This window comes from Poecilia reticulata, chromosome 4 (genome assembly GCF_904066995.2).
Source record: "Poecilia reticulata chromosome 4, P_reticulata-male-v2, whole genome shotgun sequence".
In the NCBI taxonomy this organism is placed as follows: Eukaryota; Metazoa; Chordata; class Actinopteri; order Cyprinodontiformes; family Poeciliidae; genus Poecilia; species Poecilia reticulata.
In genome coordinates, this window is record NC_088833.1 from 576,792 (window position 1) to 593,660 (window position 16,869).

General features: G+C 40.4%; 2 protein-coding genes across 2 annotated transcripts; both read right to left on the reverse strand.

Annotated features, from left to right (window-relative positions):
• Window positions 1-1,384: 1,384 nt before the first annotated feature.
• LOC145551261 (uncharacterized) lies at window positions 1,385-8,922 on the reverse strand. The gene is made up of 2 exons (XM_081605748.1): window positions 8,441-8,922; window positions 1,385-3,574 (listed from the first exon to the last, which is right to left on the reverse strand). The coding sequence occupies exon 2, from the start codon at window positions 3,557-3,559 to the stop codon at window positions 1,505-1,507; it is 2,055 nt and encodes a 684-aa protein (XP_081461874.1). The 5' UTR covers window positions 3,560-3,574; window positions 8,441-8,922; the 3' UTR covers window positions 1,385-1,504.
• A 3,355-nt stretch (window positions 8,923-12,277) lies between these two features.
• LOC145551267 (uncharacterized) lies at window positions 12,278-16,747 on the reverse strand. The gene is made up of 2 exons (XM_081605762.1): window positions 16,350-16,747; window positions 12,278-14,499 (listed from the first exon to the last, which is right to left on the reverse strand). The coding sequence occupies exons 1-2, from the start codon at window positions 16,519-16,521 to the stop codon at window positions 13,115-13,117; spliced, it is 1,557 nt and encodes a 518-aa protein (XP_081461888.1). The 5' UTR covers window positions 16,522-16,747; the 3' UTR covers window positions 12,278-13,114.
• Window positions 16,748-16,869: the final 122 nt, after the last annotated feature.

A 16,869-nucleotide genomic window follows, 5' to 3' on the forward strand; every position in this document is an offset into this window, starting at 1 on the left:
GAAATAATCTATACAACAGGTAATATTTAACAGTTACAGATGTTGATTTTGTATTTGACTTACGATGATTATTGCATAACGCAACTACGGGGTGTCATTTATAAATTGCTTTCAAAATAATCACAATTATAAAGTCCAGAATTTGCAGATTTTTATTCAGAACTACACATTTAGTGTTCCGATGTCAAAAACATTCAAATACTGTAGATGAGAGTTACTGCTATATAAATGTATCCTTTACAAAAAGCAGGTCATGTAACTAAAACCTTTTGGCTCCTCATGTAAGACACAGAGGTGAACAACATGGAGTTTCATCACAGTAAATGATAAACAGCACAGACTCCTGGTCTCAGTCAAAAATCTACAGTAATTTGGGTTATTTAGTCTACATAAAAGAAAAGAATTGGTGTTAATTTTTCAAAGTAAAAACTTTACTATGTTAACTCTTTTTTAAATGTCAGCTAAAACTAACTTCTTAATGAAGAGACTAGATATCCATCTTCAAATGTGCCTGAAATATTAGCTCCTATTTACACACATATATATGCTCTATATTAAGGCTAACACATGTACACATTTACAGTATTTATACAATAATATAATTAGAGGTCAAAGATCACATGAACTGTATGCAAAAAAGAAATAACTTCAGCCAGTGTTTGGTTCACCACTGGCTGCAAAAAACAGTAAACTGATGAAATTAACTATTTTAGTTAGATTAACAGGGTTCCCACTGGTATTTAGAAAAACATTCCATGACTTTTCCATGACCTTCAGTATAATTTTCCATGACCCAGGCACAACAGGTTCATAAAGAAAAGTGTGACTGACAGACCGACCCAAGTGGAACTACAGAGAACATGTAAAAATGAGGCAGAGGGAAGAAATATAAATGACAGAAATGTGGAAATGAAGCCCAACAGGCTGAATTGCAAAGTGTCAACATATTGACTAAGGAATCATATGATGATGATGTCATAAACAATAACATATTGGCAGTAATGCAAACAAGATTATACATGTATGTAGAACTAACTTCTACAAAAGTTCAGAACAGGCAGACAGACTGCAACACCGCTTCAATGATTAATATATATTTTTAAAATTGCAGCTGCAACAGCTCATTTACAACAAGGATGACATGGCAAATGTTTCTAATTTGTGTGAATTCTGACTTGATTAGTTAAACTACTTCTGGAACAGATTTGTTTCCACTGCTTTAGATCAGAAATTCTTCTAATCTGTGTGAGTTTTTATGTGACGATTCAAATTACTTTTACGACCAAAACTTTTCCCACATGTCATACATGGAAAAGGCTTCTCAAACGTATGTGTTTCTATATGTCCAATCAACTCATCTCTTTCACTGAAAGATTTTCCACAGGTGTTGCAATGGAACATTTTTTTCAGGTCATGCCTTCTCACATGGTCAGTTAAGTGACTTTTTTCATAAAAATCTTTTCCACAAGTTCCACACGTGAAAGGCTTCCCTCCTGTGTGAGCTTTAATGTGGCTGTTCAAATGGTTTTTGTGTCTGAAACTCTTCCCACATGTTATACAAGAGAAAGGCTTTCTCACCTGTGTGAATTCTCATGTGGACCTTCAAAACATGTTTGTAACGGAAACTCTTCTCACACTTTATACAAGAGAAGGGTTTTTCTCCTGTGTGAGCTGTTATATTGCAAGTTAAAGTACCATTGTCATTGATGCCTTTTTCACAGCTTATGAATGAGAAAGGTTTCTGTTCTGAATGAACTTTCATGTGCTGGCTCAAACAATTTTTCTGATTAAAACCTTTTCCACAATTTATACATGAGAACTCACCAAGGTGAATTTTCATGTGGCTATTCAAATTATGTTTGCGAGTGAAACTTTTCCCACACTTTACACATGAGAAAGGCTTTTCACCTGTGTGAGTTCTCATGTGACCAGTCAAGATATTTTTTGTACTGAAACCTTTTCCACATGTTACACATGAGAAAGGCCTCTCACCTGTGTGAATCCTCATGTGGCATTTCAAATTATGTTCCTGACTGAAAAATTTTCCACATGTTAGACATGAGAAAGGCTTCTCACCTGTGTGAGTTCTTGTGTGACGAATCAAACTGCTTTTACGATGGAAACCTTTCCCACATGTCATACAAAGAAACGGTTTCTCACCAGGGTGACTACTTAAGTGCCCAATACATTTAAGACTATGTCTGAAACCTTTTCCGCAGGTTGGACAAGGAAATGGCTTCTCTGTGTGAACTCTCATGTGGCTATTCAACCTACTCTTTTCAAGGAAACGTTTCCCACACTTTACACATGAGAAAGGCTTCGCACCTGTGTGCGTCCTCATGTGTCTATTCAAATTAGGTTGGTAACTGAAACATTTTCCACAGGTTAGACATGAGAAAGGTTTCTCACCTGTGTGAGTCCTCATGTGTACAGTCAAATTATGATGGTAACTGAAACTTTTCCCACATGTCATACATGGAAAAGGCTTCTTACCAAAGTGACTACTTCTGTGTCCAATCCACTTAAGACTTTGGCTAAAAGATTTTCCACAGAAATGTTTTTCCCCCGTGTAATTTCTCATGTGGTCAGTTAAATGACTTTTTTCATTTATAAGATGTAGAAAAGTTTTTTGTGAAAACAGCGTCTCTTCTGAATGAACTACCATGTGTTGACTCAAACTACATTTTTGCCTGAAAGCTTTTCCACAAGTTACACATGAGAAAGGTTTCTCACCTGTGTGAGTTCTCGTGTGAATTGTTAAATACCAATTCCATTTGAAACTTTCCCCACACACTTTACATTGTTTGCATTTTTTACTTTTGTGAATTTCCCTGCCCTCCATGCCGTCCTCTACTTCGTCCCTCTGTCCTCTGGTTTTCTGAGCTCTCTTCTGTTGCTGATCATCTCTGCTGGATCCTGAGGCTTCATGAAGCTTTATTTCCTGATGGTCTTCTGCTTTAGGGAAGTTCTGAAGGAGGATTTGGTCTCCATTTAGTTCTGGTAGTTGGTTGTCTGCATCAGCAGTCTCCTGCTTCTGAACATCCTGGTCTTCATCCAGACTGAAGCGTTCAGCCTCCATCTTCACCATCTGCTCAGGTCCTGATCCATGCTCCTCTTCCTTCACTTGCTTAGGTTTTAGTTCCACTGGTTCCTCTTTGATTCCAACAGGTGCAGAGTCTCCTCTCATTAAGGAATCTGCCTCCTGATTCAGTACAGCCTTATTTTCATACTGACCGAAGTCTTCGACCTCAGTCTTCACCACCTGCTGAGATTCCAATTGATGATAATCTTCCTCCATCTGTTTCGGTTCCTCTGGTTCTTCTTTTATTTCAAAAGATGCACATCCATCTGCTCCTGTTACAGGATGCGTTTCTTGCTCAAGTTCTTCTTTCTTGACAAACTGCAGCAGTTCTGATCCATACTCTTCTTTGGGTTCTGTCGGTTCTGGTTCCTCTTGCCTTCCTGTGGTTTGTGGAGATTCTGTTTCCCTCAGGTCCAGATCAGCAGTCTCTTGCTGGTTGAGTATAAAATGATGAGAATCTTGCTTAGTAATAAACATAATGTTGTGGCAAATCTGAAGAAAAAAAAAAATCAGAATTGTTATTTTGAAATTTTAGGTCTGTACCTACAACAATCGGTTTCTTTTTCATGTCTCATTAACATGAGTCCAATCCATTTAAGACTTTGCTTAAATGCTTCAGCAGCAACTAGTCAATGAGTTGCTGCTTGATCCCATTGGTTAACTTTTACTTCTGCTGGCCTATATTTGTACTGCAATTGCACAGAGAAATGTTGACTCTTATATTTTTTCACACTCCTTGATGCTCCCATCTGTGCCTTTTGTTCAGTAAGAAGGTTTTTGTTAACTTTGCTTCCTTATCCTGAAATTTTCTGCAGAAAACTTCCAAATTGATTTTATCTCACTGACTTCTTGAGGTTCTACTCCATCCTGTTCGGCCATTTTTGTAGTTTGATAGCAGCAATATGAAAAGACACCAATAGAAAAACGTTTTATTCCAAAGTTTTTAAAGATGTCAACTAGGAATGTATGTTAAAAACGGTATATGGTAGAAACAATAACGATAGAGATCTGCAGTCGACCAGCCAACCACAGTAATGCTTGTTGATGACATAACCGGCTAGCATCAAATCAGAGCAGCAGGAAGCAGCTGAGAGCGCAAAGGAAGAGCTCGTTAAAAGAGGGTGTAAAACGTAAATGATCTGGACCTGGTTCAGGTTTAACCGCCCTCAGCCTGGCGCTCAGGAAGAGTGTGGCAGATGTCACGGTCAGACAGCTGCGAAGCGAGAGGTAAAACGCACACTGGATCGGTGCGAGCCCAGCCCTGAAAGACGCGCACAGGGTAAAGCTCACCGAGTCTAATGGACCCGTCTCTTTACCCCAGAGGTCTCAGCAGGAACAGAGCAAGTTCCACGATCGGAGCAGGGTGGCGGTCTTTCTGAAACCAGCACAACCCCGCCGGACCGTGCACAGAGTAAAAAACCTGTGGGGTTTAAATGACCCGACTCTAAAAACCACAGGATTGTTAAAGGAGCAGAAAAATCTAATCTGCAAAGTGAGTGGAAGACAGAAAATACAAGCAATTTGTTTTACCACCTTTAAACGAAGCGTGATCTCTAAGTTTAGTACAAGTTCTAGTCACAACAATGGGAAGAAAATACTCTTCATTTTTTTATTTAAGTTTGATTTAACCAGGTGGTCAGCAGCATAAAAACCAGCTACACATTGTGTACAAATAACACCAGTTAAATGAGTTTTAACAGATACATCTCACTCATTCAGCATGTGATTGTTTCATTTCTACTGTGAGTTTTATACAAATCACATCATGATAAATATTGTTACCGTCACCCATCATATGGTGATATGAATGTTATGCCATATCACACATCCCTAGTGTCATCAACCATCAACCGTCCTCACATGTCTGAGCCGGAGCAGCAGAACGAAGACGAGCTGCAGAGACGAGGATTCAGCTGAACAGTGGAGTTACTGCATCTACACACACCGTCCAAACCAGCCACCTGCAGCACGGATCCTGGTTTCACCACTGCCACATACTATTAATGCTACCACAATATGAATGACGTAAACGAAGCCTCCACATAACTATGGAGTTATTAGCAGTACAGTTATGTCCAGAGGGAGGAAGCAAAAAGCTAGCACACAGCGCTAACAGTAGCTCAATGCTGCTATAACGGCAATGGCCATTATCAACATTATAAGCTGCTAATAAAGCTGTTATTAGCCGCTTAGCGCTTTGCCGTTTCCCTCGTTTGCATAGAGAAGGAACTGACCCTCAGTCAGTCGACGTCTTTCGGTAAATTCTTCCTGATCCTGGCGGAGGTTGCAGAAGCGCTCATCCTAAAGTGCTTCGCATAAACAGACTTTTCCCTCTGATTGTGAACATCCCGATAAAAATAAACCTTAACCAGACAGTCTGAAGAGGCGCTGATGCCAGGGGGCGATGTGGGGGGTCCCTGGGTTCCCCCCACCAGGCTTCTGCTTTTACTAAAAAATTATTCTTTATTTTTTGTAACAAGCCGAAATGCAAGCGTCTCTTCTGCAGTGAACATTTCACTGGCAGGGCAGAATTATTCCTGAAAGAGAGATAGTTTATAGTTTTTATAGTTTTAATAGTTGATGCATTGAACAGGAAATCAGAATTTAACAGATTTAGTGAAATCTGGGACAGGGGGCCTAGTTGAATTAACCAGGACTCAAATGTAATTGTAGTTTACTAAGATGCATTAATGCAACTAAAACTCAAAGATTAACCTTATAGCATCATATTGTTGCTATGGTAACAAACCAATCTAACTATGAACTTTTATCACGTAAACTTGCCAGCTCCTTAAAATCTTACCATGAAAGTTGACCTATGCTGAAACCATTAAATCAAACTTAGCAACATTGACCATGTCTTAGATCACTTATGCCTTGGGCCGGCTCGGCTCTAAATCAGTGGCGGAGCCAGAGGGGGGCCAGGGGGGCCAGTGCCCCCCTGTCATCTGATTGGCCCTCCCAGTGGCCCCCCCTGATGGTTGACATGTATCAGCACCAGGTTATTCCTGTACATTATTTGGAATCATTCTAAGTCAACCTAATATCTAAAGAAGAAAAACAATAATAAATATATGAAAATAAAATGTATAAAACTTTATATAAGTCCATGTGATGACATAAATAAATAGATTTTCATCACCAGCCTCCTATATACTCATAAGAACAAGTTGATATTTTTCTCCTGGATGTTTCAGTTGCTGCTGTGGTGCAACTCAAAGCCTAAAGCCCTTCATACCTAGTGGTGATGGTAAAACACCAATAAGTTATTTATTGATCCCTCCACAAAGAGAAAAACCTGAAGAGAAACCACAATGTTCTAGTTTGGAGCAGAGGTTGGGTTGGAGTTTTTTCGTTGTCCGTCAAAGAAAAAAATCATTTTATTTCCAATTTGTAGTCATCAAACGAAACATTTATTATTTCTCTGTTGGAACGTTTTTGAAATCAGGTAACATTTCACAAAATGACGTGATTAGAAGACGACAGAACTCTGATCGGTTCCTGATCCCGCATCACTTCCTCCAGAAGCGGATCAGCTGCTGGACGCTCCAAAGCCTCTGGTCCGTTAAAGCGTCCAGATCAGAGATGATTCTCTGACAGATATTGTTCTTAGTGATTAATAATGATTAATAATGATTAATAATGAGCTCCACGATGTTCTCTGTGCGTAAAGTTAAACTGTCTGAGCACCAAGTGGTCAGCTGATCACAGTCTGGACAGAAACCAGCGAACTGCTCTCTGTTCTCATCAAGACGAGGTGAGGAGGGAATCTGACATATTAACTAGGTTAAGTTTTTACTGGTTTGGTTTTTAAAACACCGTTAACTCAGCAGTGTAACTATATATTGTATATTTGGCGTTTGTCATCTCGTGTGATTAGTTGGAGCATTTATTGTCCAGCGCTCTGCGCTGGTTTCTAACGGATCTGCACTTTAATTTCTTTCCTTTCTCAACAATCAGCTGTTATTCCTCTACTTAAACTACAATAAGTAGATCACATTCTCTTTAGGTTTTCTCTGTGTGCTGCAAACTCATTAAATATAAACTCATTAGAAGCCGAACCACCATCAGGCAAACAGTTTTGGTCCGACCCAAAATATTGTTACCTGTCCAATCAGAGCTTCCTAACCAAGGTGTCCATAACTCTTCAACTCGCTGTCAGCTCCGGTCAGAAAGACGCATTTAGTTCAGTCCATGAGATGATATTCAGAAAATATATTTTATTTGATTGATTTTAGTTTCCTCTGTGATGAACTCTGCATAAAGTCTATCATGTCTCCATGTGCGCCAGTCAAAGGTGTTAATTATAACATGTCAAATGACAGAAGGGCTTTAAAAATAACCAAATATTCAGTTTGGTTATTTTTAAATAACCAAACTGAATCATTCAGTTTGGTTAGTTATATATATATATATATATATATATATATATATATATATATATATATATATGTACACACACAAATTTTTAATTTTGCCCCCCAGACGTAGTCCTTGCCCCCCCTTGCGCCCCCCCAACTTTAAAAGTCTAGTTGCGCCACTGATCTAAGTGTGATCAGCATTGCGTCATGTTTTTGGATCCACTGACTGATGATTTATTTGGTTTTAATAGAAGTGCAAATAAATGATATTTAATTGCATTTCTTAATTTGCTGTTTTTAAAACTGTAGTTGTGGGTGGAAGTATTGCCGCCAGTGTTTCCAGTAACATAATTACCCAGGAATATTGAACGTTTCCTGTCAATTTAACATCTTTGAATAAAAACGGGCTGAACCCGAAACCCTGGAATCCTGAGAGATAATAAAAAACATTTAGACGTTTCTACTTCCAACTTCTGAAAAACTGAACTTGAACAATAAAATCTCTGCGAGGATTTACAAAACTGATCAACCGGAAGTCATGACGTCATTCCAAACCAAAGACAAAAAGCGTTACATGCAAAAGAGAAAAATTAAAAGACCGGAAAATAACCCGGAAGAATATAAAAACATCTAATCAGCATCAGGAGAAAATAGGTTTTAATTTTCCAGTTCTAGACACTAAAAGTACAAAAAAATGTATTTAAGGGCTAAAAATGGGATTTTGCATAATTTGTCCCCTACAGGTTGATGAGATTTTAACATGAATTTGTTTTTATGTGGTTTTGTGCCCTAACCTCTAAAACCACAACATTATGAAGCTTTTGTGATTTATGATACCATGAAAGGTTTTATAAATCACAAACTCTTAGCTTTTGTTTGTGTGAAATAATAAAACAAAGGTTTCAGATTTAGACCTCCAGAGTTAAAAATGGTCCATATCCATTAATTACAGCACAACAGACTTTAAATCTAGACGAGCCTGAAACAGCAAACAGACCTGGAGGTTCCGAAGATTTGGGGATCCAGCGGGGATCCAGTGGGGATCCAGCGGGGATCCAGTGGGGATCCAGCGGGGATCCAGTGGGGATCCAGCGGTCTGAGCCGCAGATCGTCTCTCCTCCTCCCGGATGTGGTTTATGTTTCTCCAGCAGCAGAAGCAGCTGGTCTCTGATGATGAACCGAAGAGTTTGTTGCTGCAGACAGAAACAGTCAGAAACCATCTTCTTATCGACGACAACCACGAAGAAGCCTGCAAGCTAACGCTGCTAGCGCCATGTCGTTAACTTCCGCCGGAAGTCTTACACGGAAGTCTTCCCCCAGAAACAGACAATGCGCTTTAATTTCCGTCTCCCGCTACAAGTTTCTATTTTCTCCAAACACTTATTTTTAACTTGTTTTGAGACATAAAACACAGACTGTTGAATTGAGCAACTTTTATTCCGACTTTATATTCTGAATAAACTAATTACATCTACAGTTATATTCTTCCAGAGCAGGAACTCTTAGTTTGTATTATTAGAAACTGTGCAGTACTCAGTACTTTTACAAATTTAGAGCTCGCCTATAAAGTCCAGAAGATAGTCAGTCAGTCAGTCAGTCAGTCAGTCAGTCAGTCAGTCAGTCAGTTAGTTAGTTACTTACTTACTTACTTACTTACTTACTTACACTGATTTATCAACCCAGAAAAACTACCTCAGCAACTACTTTTTAGACTCTTATTCTCCCAAACCGGAAAAGGAAATAGACCAGAGAAAACTTTAACTTCTCTACCAAGGACCATCAAGTTTTATCAAGTTATGAATCAAGAGAAGAACCTTCTTTACTTTTTTCTCTTGCTTTTGTTTTGTTTGTATTTCCTCTAGCTCATGTAAAGCACTTCGAATTGCCTTGTTGCTGAAAATGTGCAATATAAATAAAATTACCTTATAATATTTAATCAAGTTGAATGTTTGTCATTTTCTGATTTGATCTTTCTCCAGTTAGGATTTCTGATCAGTCTTTGTTTCCCTGAACTCCCCAGAATGAAGAAACAAATGTAGAGTCATAAAAGCAGGGAGCAAAAACATGGCTGCCAAATGCAACTAAATGCATTAAAACATGAAAATTACTTAAGATAGTTTGATAAATTAAGACAGAAAAAAATAACTTGAAAGTTTTTTTCAAACGTATAAAAACATTTCTCAGTTCCAATGACTTTCAGCTGAAGGATAAAAAACGTTTTCATGCAGAAAATTAAAAATATTCAGGAATTCAACTGCATAAAAATGGTTTTACTGAGATCTAAACGTAACAGATTTGATTTATTAGCTTCAGAGAAAACGAGGGTGAAACACGGTGGTGTTCAATAAAACATCCATCTTGCAGGATTAGAATGTATTTATAATTTGTTGATCGTCTCTAAAGTCACTGAAAATTCACCCAAAATAAGACAAACACTTAAGTTAATAAAGAATTTTATTAAACTTCAGGATGCAACAGGCAGATTTTTTCAATTGATCAATTAAAATTTGTTCAGAAGTAGGAGTGTACCAAGACTATTTAAATAAAGCCTCTGAGTCCAACAGGCTTTTATTTTGAAACTCTTCACACTGAAGCAGGGGCAGGGACTGACAACGTGAAATATTAGTATAAATGTAGTAACATGAACATCATAAAGAGTAGACCCGCATTGGCGCAGGAAACATGGCGGCCATCTTGGAGGGCTAAACCTGGCTAAACCAAAACAGCAGGCGATGCCTCAGCACCGCCGGACATTTCTGTTTAGATCATCGGAGTTTTGACGTGAGATCTCAGGGGACAACGTTTCACAAGTAAGATGGACATATTACCGTTTATATTATGTGAATAGAATATTACTAAACTGTATTTATGTCCACCGGCGAAAACCCAGCTAATATTAGCTACAGCACTTGGTGTAATACTGAGGTTCAGCTATGAAGGCTGACCCAGAGTAAATCTTTTATTTATTTACAGGTCCTTCTCAAAAAATTAGCATATTGTGATAAAGTTCATTATTTTCCATAATGTAATGATAAAAATTAAACTGTCATATATTTTAGATTCATTGCACATCAACTGAAATATTTCAGGTCTTTTATTGTTTTAATACTGATGATTTTGGCATACAGCTCATGAAAACACAAAATCCCTGTCTCAAAAAATTAGCATATTTCATCCGACCAATAAAAGAAAAGTGTTTCAATACCAAAAAAGTCAACCTTCAAATAATTATGTTCAGTTATGCATCAATACTTGGTCAGGAATCCTTTTGCAGCCTTCAATGCGGCATGGAGGCCATCAGCCTGTGGCTCTGCTGAGGTGTCATGGAGCCCAGGATGATTCGATGGCCTGAAGCTCATCCAGACTGTTGGGTCTCTCAACTTCACAACATCCCACAGATTCTCTATGGGGTTCAGGTCAGGAGAGTTGGCAGGCCAACAGTAGCACCATGGTCAGTATACCACTGGTTTTGGCTCTGAGGAGGTTGTGCTGAAAAATGAAATCTCCATAAAGCTTTTCAGCAGATGGAAGTATGAAGTGCTTCCATCTGCTGACCTCCTGATAGCTGCTGCATTGACCTGCCCTTGATAAAACACAGTGGACCAACACCAGCAGCTGTCATGGCTCCCAGACCATCACTGACTGTGGGTACTGGACACTGGACTTCTGGCCTTTTGGCCTTTCCTTCTCTCCAGTCTTCCTCCAGACTCTGGCACTTTGATTTCTGAATGACATGCAAAATTTGCTTTCATCTGAAAAAAGTACTTTGGACCACTGAGCAACAGTCCAGTGCTGCTTCTCTGTAGCCCAGGTCAGGCGCTTCTGCCGCTGTTTCTGGTTCAACAGTGGCTTGACCTTTGACCTGGGGAATGCAGCACCTGTAGCCCATTTCCTGCACGGTGGCTCTGGATGTTTCTACTCCAGACTCAGTCCACTGCTGGAGGTCTGGACTCGGTCCTTCTCCACCATCTTCCTCAGGGTCACCTCGTCTCGTTGTGCAGCGTTTTCCTTCCCACTGAGGAGCCTTGATACTCTGCAAACAGCCTATTGGTTCAGAAATGTCTTTCTGTGTCTCACCTCTTGCTTGAGGGCGTCAGTGATGACCTTCTGGACAGCAGTCAGGTCAGCAGTCTGACCCATGATTGCGGTTTTGAGTAATGAACCAGGCTGGGAGTTTTTAAAAGCCTCAGGAATCTTTTGCAGGTGTTTAGAGTTACTTTGTTGATTCAGATGATGGTTAACGGCTCGTTCAGAGAACCTTTTCATGATATGCTCATTATTTTGGGTTTTCATGAGCTGTTTGCCAAAATCATCAGTATTAAAACAATAAAAGACCTGAAATATTTCAGTTGGTTTGCAATGAATCTAAAATATATGACAGTTTAATTTTTATCATTACATTATGGAAATAATGAACTTTATCACAATATGCTAATTTTTTGAGAAGGACCTGAATATATAAACGTGCATTTAAATATGAAATGTATAGCCCAATATATATTTGTATTAATGTGTATATTTATATAAATATGTATTGACATTACTACATAGATATTTATAAAATCTATTTGTGTGTTTTGTAAAATAACCATCATAGATTAAATCAGGATATTTAAATATGCTGAACCACATATCAAATTCAAAAATACTTTAAAAAGTAAATGTCCTTGTACATGGAGCTATAACAGTTTGAATAAGGTTTACAGTAAAAAAGTGTGAAAATCTGTTTAGTATTTAGCAAGTTGCTATTAAATGTGCTGATTCTTCTTGGTGCCTGCCAAACATAACGCTGCTCCAAGATGGCCGCCCTGTTAGCAACAATAGGCAAGAGCGGTGCATGATGCGTCTACTCTTTATTATGTCTAAGGCACAAACAACCACACAGAAAAAAGTGGATTTTATCAAAAAATTAATAAAAAAAAGAATTTAAATGTAAAATCTTAATTACACATCAAGCTGACTGTGTGAACGTAGCCTTAGACATTGGTAGAAGTCAAGCGGACGGACATTACTTTGTCCAGTTTTCAGCAGCCTGCAGTAGTAATTCACTTTGATTCTGATTTCCTGGTTCCTGCAGGTAACCAGGAAAACCCAGACTGGAGCTTTATCTGCACGTCTCCTATGAATCAAATGGAATTAATTTTCTTGCGAGATGTCTCAATCAGGGCTGCACAGTGGCGCAGTTGGTAGAGCTGTTGCCTTGCAGCAAGAAGGTTCTGGGTTCAATTCCCGGCCTGGGGTCTTTCTGCATGGAGTCTCCATGTTCTCCCTGTGCATGGTGGGTTTTCTCCAGGTACTCCGGTTTCCTCCCACAGTCCAAAAACATGACTGTTAATTGGCCTCTCCAAATTGCCCCTAGGTGTGAGTGTGTGTGCATGGTTGTGTGTCCTGTGTGTCTCTGTGTTGCCCTGCGACAGACTGGCGACCTGTCCAGGGTGACCCCGCCTCTCGCCCGGAACGTTAGCTGGAGATGGGCACCAGCAACCCTCCCAACCCCACTGAGGGACAAGGGTGAAAGAAAATGGATGGATGGATGGATGTCTCAATCACAGCGTTTATTGTGACACCGATGCATTCAGCCATTCATACAGCCACAGCTGCCCTGGAGCAGACTGACAGAAGTGAGGCTGCCATGCACAGGCATCACATGTTGGGCCCTCTGACCTCTCGGTTAAACCGCCTCGTCTGTGTGAGTTTTCATGTGGGCAATTAAATAAAGGTTCTTGGTAAAACCTTTTCCACACTTCTGACAGGAGAAGGGTTTCTCACCCGTGTGAGTTCTCATGTGACGAGTTAATTGACATTTTACTGCAAAGCTTTTTCCACATGTAAGACATGAATATGGTTTCTCCCCTGTGTGAATCCTCATGTGGAACTTCAGATTACCCTTTAAACTACAACGTTTCCCACAGATCTGACAAGAATAAGGCTTCTCCCCAGTGTGGGTTCTTATGTGCTGGGTCAAACTGCTCTTCATGATGAAACGTAGTCCACAGGTCAAACAGGAAAAGGGCTTTTCACCGGTGTGAGTTCTTATGTGTGTGAGCAAGGCACTTTTCTGATTGAAACTCTTTCCACAGGTTTGACACATAAACGGTTTCTCTCCTGTGTGTTTCCGTGAGTGAACTTTGAGACCTGGTTTCTGAGTGAAACTCTGTCCACAGATCTGACAGGAGAAAGGCTTCTCCCCTGTGTGACTTCTCATATGACTAATCAAAGTACCTCTGGTACTAAAACTTTTTCCACAGGTTTTACAAGCATAAGGCTTCTCTCCTGTGTGAGTTCTCACATGAGTAGTTAACTGACTCCTGCTAGCAAAGGTCTTGTTACAAATTTCACATGGAAAGGGTTTCTCGCCGGTGTGTGTTCTCATGTGAAGAGTTAAATTCATCCTCTGAATGAAACTTTTCCCACAGGTCTGACAGGAGAAAGGCTTCTCACCGCTATGAATCTTCATGTGGTTTTTTAGATGACTTTTGAGAATGAACTTTTTGGCACAGGTGGAACATTTAAAGGGTTTCTCACCTGTGTGGGTTCTCATGTGTGCCATCAGATACTTCTGAGTGAAAGTTTTTCTACAAATTTTGCAAGATGACAGATTATAATTGGTGCCACTTTTTCTGTGCCTTTTTAGTTTTGTTTTGCGACTTCCCTCGTCTTGCTCTGACTTTTCCGTGCTGGATCCAGAGTCGTCTTCATTGCTTTCTTCCCGATTCTGGTACTCGGCATCAGCAGAGTTCTGGTCCGTGTTTGGTTCTGGTTCTTTCAGGTCATCGTCATCAGAAACGGGACCCATTAAAGCCGCCGGTTTGAGGTCGCTGTTTGGTTCTGGCTCTCTGGGGCGGTGCTGCTCAGGAACAGGACTCATCTTGAAGGTACACATCTCTTCTTTCAGAACCAGTTCTGCGTTCTGACTGACACACAGCTCATCGTGTTCCTCTTTGATCTGCACAGATTCTACTTCCTCCTGATCCAAACGCACCTCCGCCGCTGGGCTGCAGGGCTGCTGGTCCGTCTGAACCTCCTCCTCCTTGCAGATGTAATGCTGCGGGACGTCTGCAAGCAAAACAAAGGAAACGGATCAATGTGGCTCAGAACAACGCCACACTTTATCCACCATGTTAACAGAAGCCATCTGCACTGGAGAGACTCCTGTGTTGCGGGTCTAGAACTAACCGAGCCGAACCGACTCCAGCTGATAACCAAGTAGCTGGTCAAGCGGCTAACAATCCTTGTGTGTTGCCACGAGTTTATTTTCTCAGATTTCACTCGAGTGTTTGAGGAGGAAAAATAAACTTTCACTGCGCTCCGATGTAAAGATGAACAACAAATATTTCACAGTTTTGCATAATTGTTTTACAAGAGCAACTGATTCTCAGCCAAACTCCACAGAAAACAAACTACGGTGGAAAAACCGTGTGGCTCTGCTGTCTTCGCTCGTCTGTCTCTCCGTCATCACGCCAGCACGGTACTCCTCATTTGCATAAATTGCACAGTGGCCAATTAAGCTATAAAACATGCAAACTTCTAATAAAACACTTATTCACAATAAAACATTATGAAATGACCTGCATGTAATGTAATAGTTCCACCTAAACCTCAACTGCACTAATTAAACAGTAACTGAATATTTTCTACATTCTCGCCCCCCCTCCCTGGTTTCGCCCCCCACTGCTCCCCTCTGCCCACCTGAGCGCTCTCGCTCCAAAACAAGCAGACGTGTAAATTAAAACAATGAAGGTTTTGTTTTTATTGTGTTTGTCACTGTTAGAATCCCAACACGTTCTAAGAACATGCCCGCAGCATGACACCACCTCCACCAGCAGCAGCCAGGAGGAGGAATGGATCCAAACGTTGGTCACGTGACACTGATGCAGTGAAGGATTGTGGGTTTCTTAACTGAAGCAGAGAAATAATGTTAGAGATTCAGGAAACCATCGACGTCTGTGACGGAGAACAAAGGCTACAAACATGAACAATGATTTTCACTGATTAGCAGTTTGTCCTACAGTCTCAGCTCTGCGCATTTTAACCGACCTGCCGCCGTTAATCGCATCAGTATTTGAACTCTGACAGCTTTAGCTCTGTAATCATCGCTGTTTCACATGAAGCTGGCTGGTCTCTGTCTGGCATTGTCCTCAACAGATGCAATGAAATTAAATATTTGGGACATTACATAACTGATGACCTGTCTGATGATTGTGACATTCGTAGGCAGTATTGTATGATGTATGCACAAGCTAATACTTTGGTCAGAAAGTTTAGTATATGTTCTGTGAAGATAGCTCTTTTTAAAGCTTTTTGCACTTCACTTTACACGGCCCATCTGTGGCGAAGATACAACAAAAGTAGCCTGCAGAAACTTTATGTGGCCTACAATGACGGCATGAGGCTCCTACTCAGAGTGCCTAGATGGAGCAGTGCTGGCCATATGTTTGTACATAATGATGTTCCCACATGTGCAGCTGTGCTCACATGTGGGAACAGCTGCACATGTGTAGATTTTCTGTGTCATGCAATAATCTAATTGCAATTTTAGTAAATCCTGTTTTTAGTACAGTGAGATTTTTCTCAAGATTGTGGAAACATTGGTGTCGTCATCATTTATTTGTGACTCAGTGAATGTCATGTTTTTTTTATTTTTTATTTTATTTTTTTTAATTTTATTTTTATTTTATTATTTCTCTCTTATTTTGTTTTTACCTTTTTTATGGACCTTTTTGGTCTGGAATAAAGATTGATTGATTGATTGATTGAAGCTGGCTGGTCTCCACACCGCCTGCCTGTCTTACAGCCTCTGGCCAGCAGGGGCCTCTGTACCCAGCAGGCCTGGATAAATTCAGCCCCAGGTCTCGTTAAACTGGATCTGCCAGTAAAACCGACAGCAAACCCGACCGGTACCGAACCTGCTCGCTGTAAGCTGACCCGGGGTCTCCAGCTGAGGTCCAGCAGCCTCCGCTGCCGGTCGATCTCCTCCTCGTACTGGACGATGGTTTTTTCCAGCTGGGTGAAGATTTCTTCAGCAGCAGCAGTTAGTCTCTCTCTGATAAACTCTCTCAGAGGCTCAACGGAACACATTGTTGCTGCGCAGACTCACAACACGCCTGGACACGGCGACAGCTGCTAGCAGGATGCTAACCAGCTGCTAGCAGGATGCTAACCAGCTGCTAGCAGGATGCTAACCGAGCTATAGTAGGCTAACGTTGCTAGCGCCTTTGTTTTCCTCCACCGGAAGTCTTGCCACCAGTTTCCGGTGTGACGCCTGACTTTAGGCGGAGCTGTTTTACCAAACAGTGAAAAAACGTGTCTGAAAAAGCAGTAAAATACGTTTTTCGGTATTATTTGTGTTTAAAATGCCGTGGCTCTTCAGTATTTAAGCCAAATAAATGAATTACAGGCCATTTAATACGAGTGATGCTCATTGCA

Excerpts from the sequence above, each read along its gene's own strand:
- LOC145551267 (XM_081605762.1), bottom strand. The coding sequence starts at position 16,521 with ATGTGTTCCGTTGAGCCTCTGAGAGAGTTTATCAGAGAGAGACTAACT. Across the intron at positions 14,500-16,349 it reads GGTCAGCTTACAGCGAGCAG|ACGTCCCGCAGCATTACATC; the intron begins GTTCGGTACCGG and ends TTTTGCTTGCAG.
- LOC145551261 (XM_081605748.1), bottom strand. The coding sequence starts at position 3,559 with ATGTTTATTACTAAGCAAGATTCTCATCATTTTATACTCAACCAGCAA.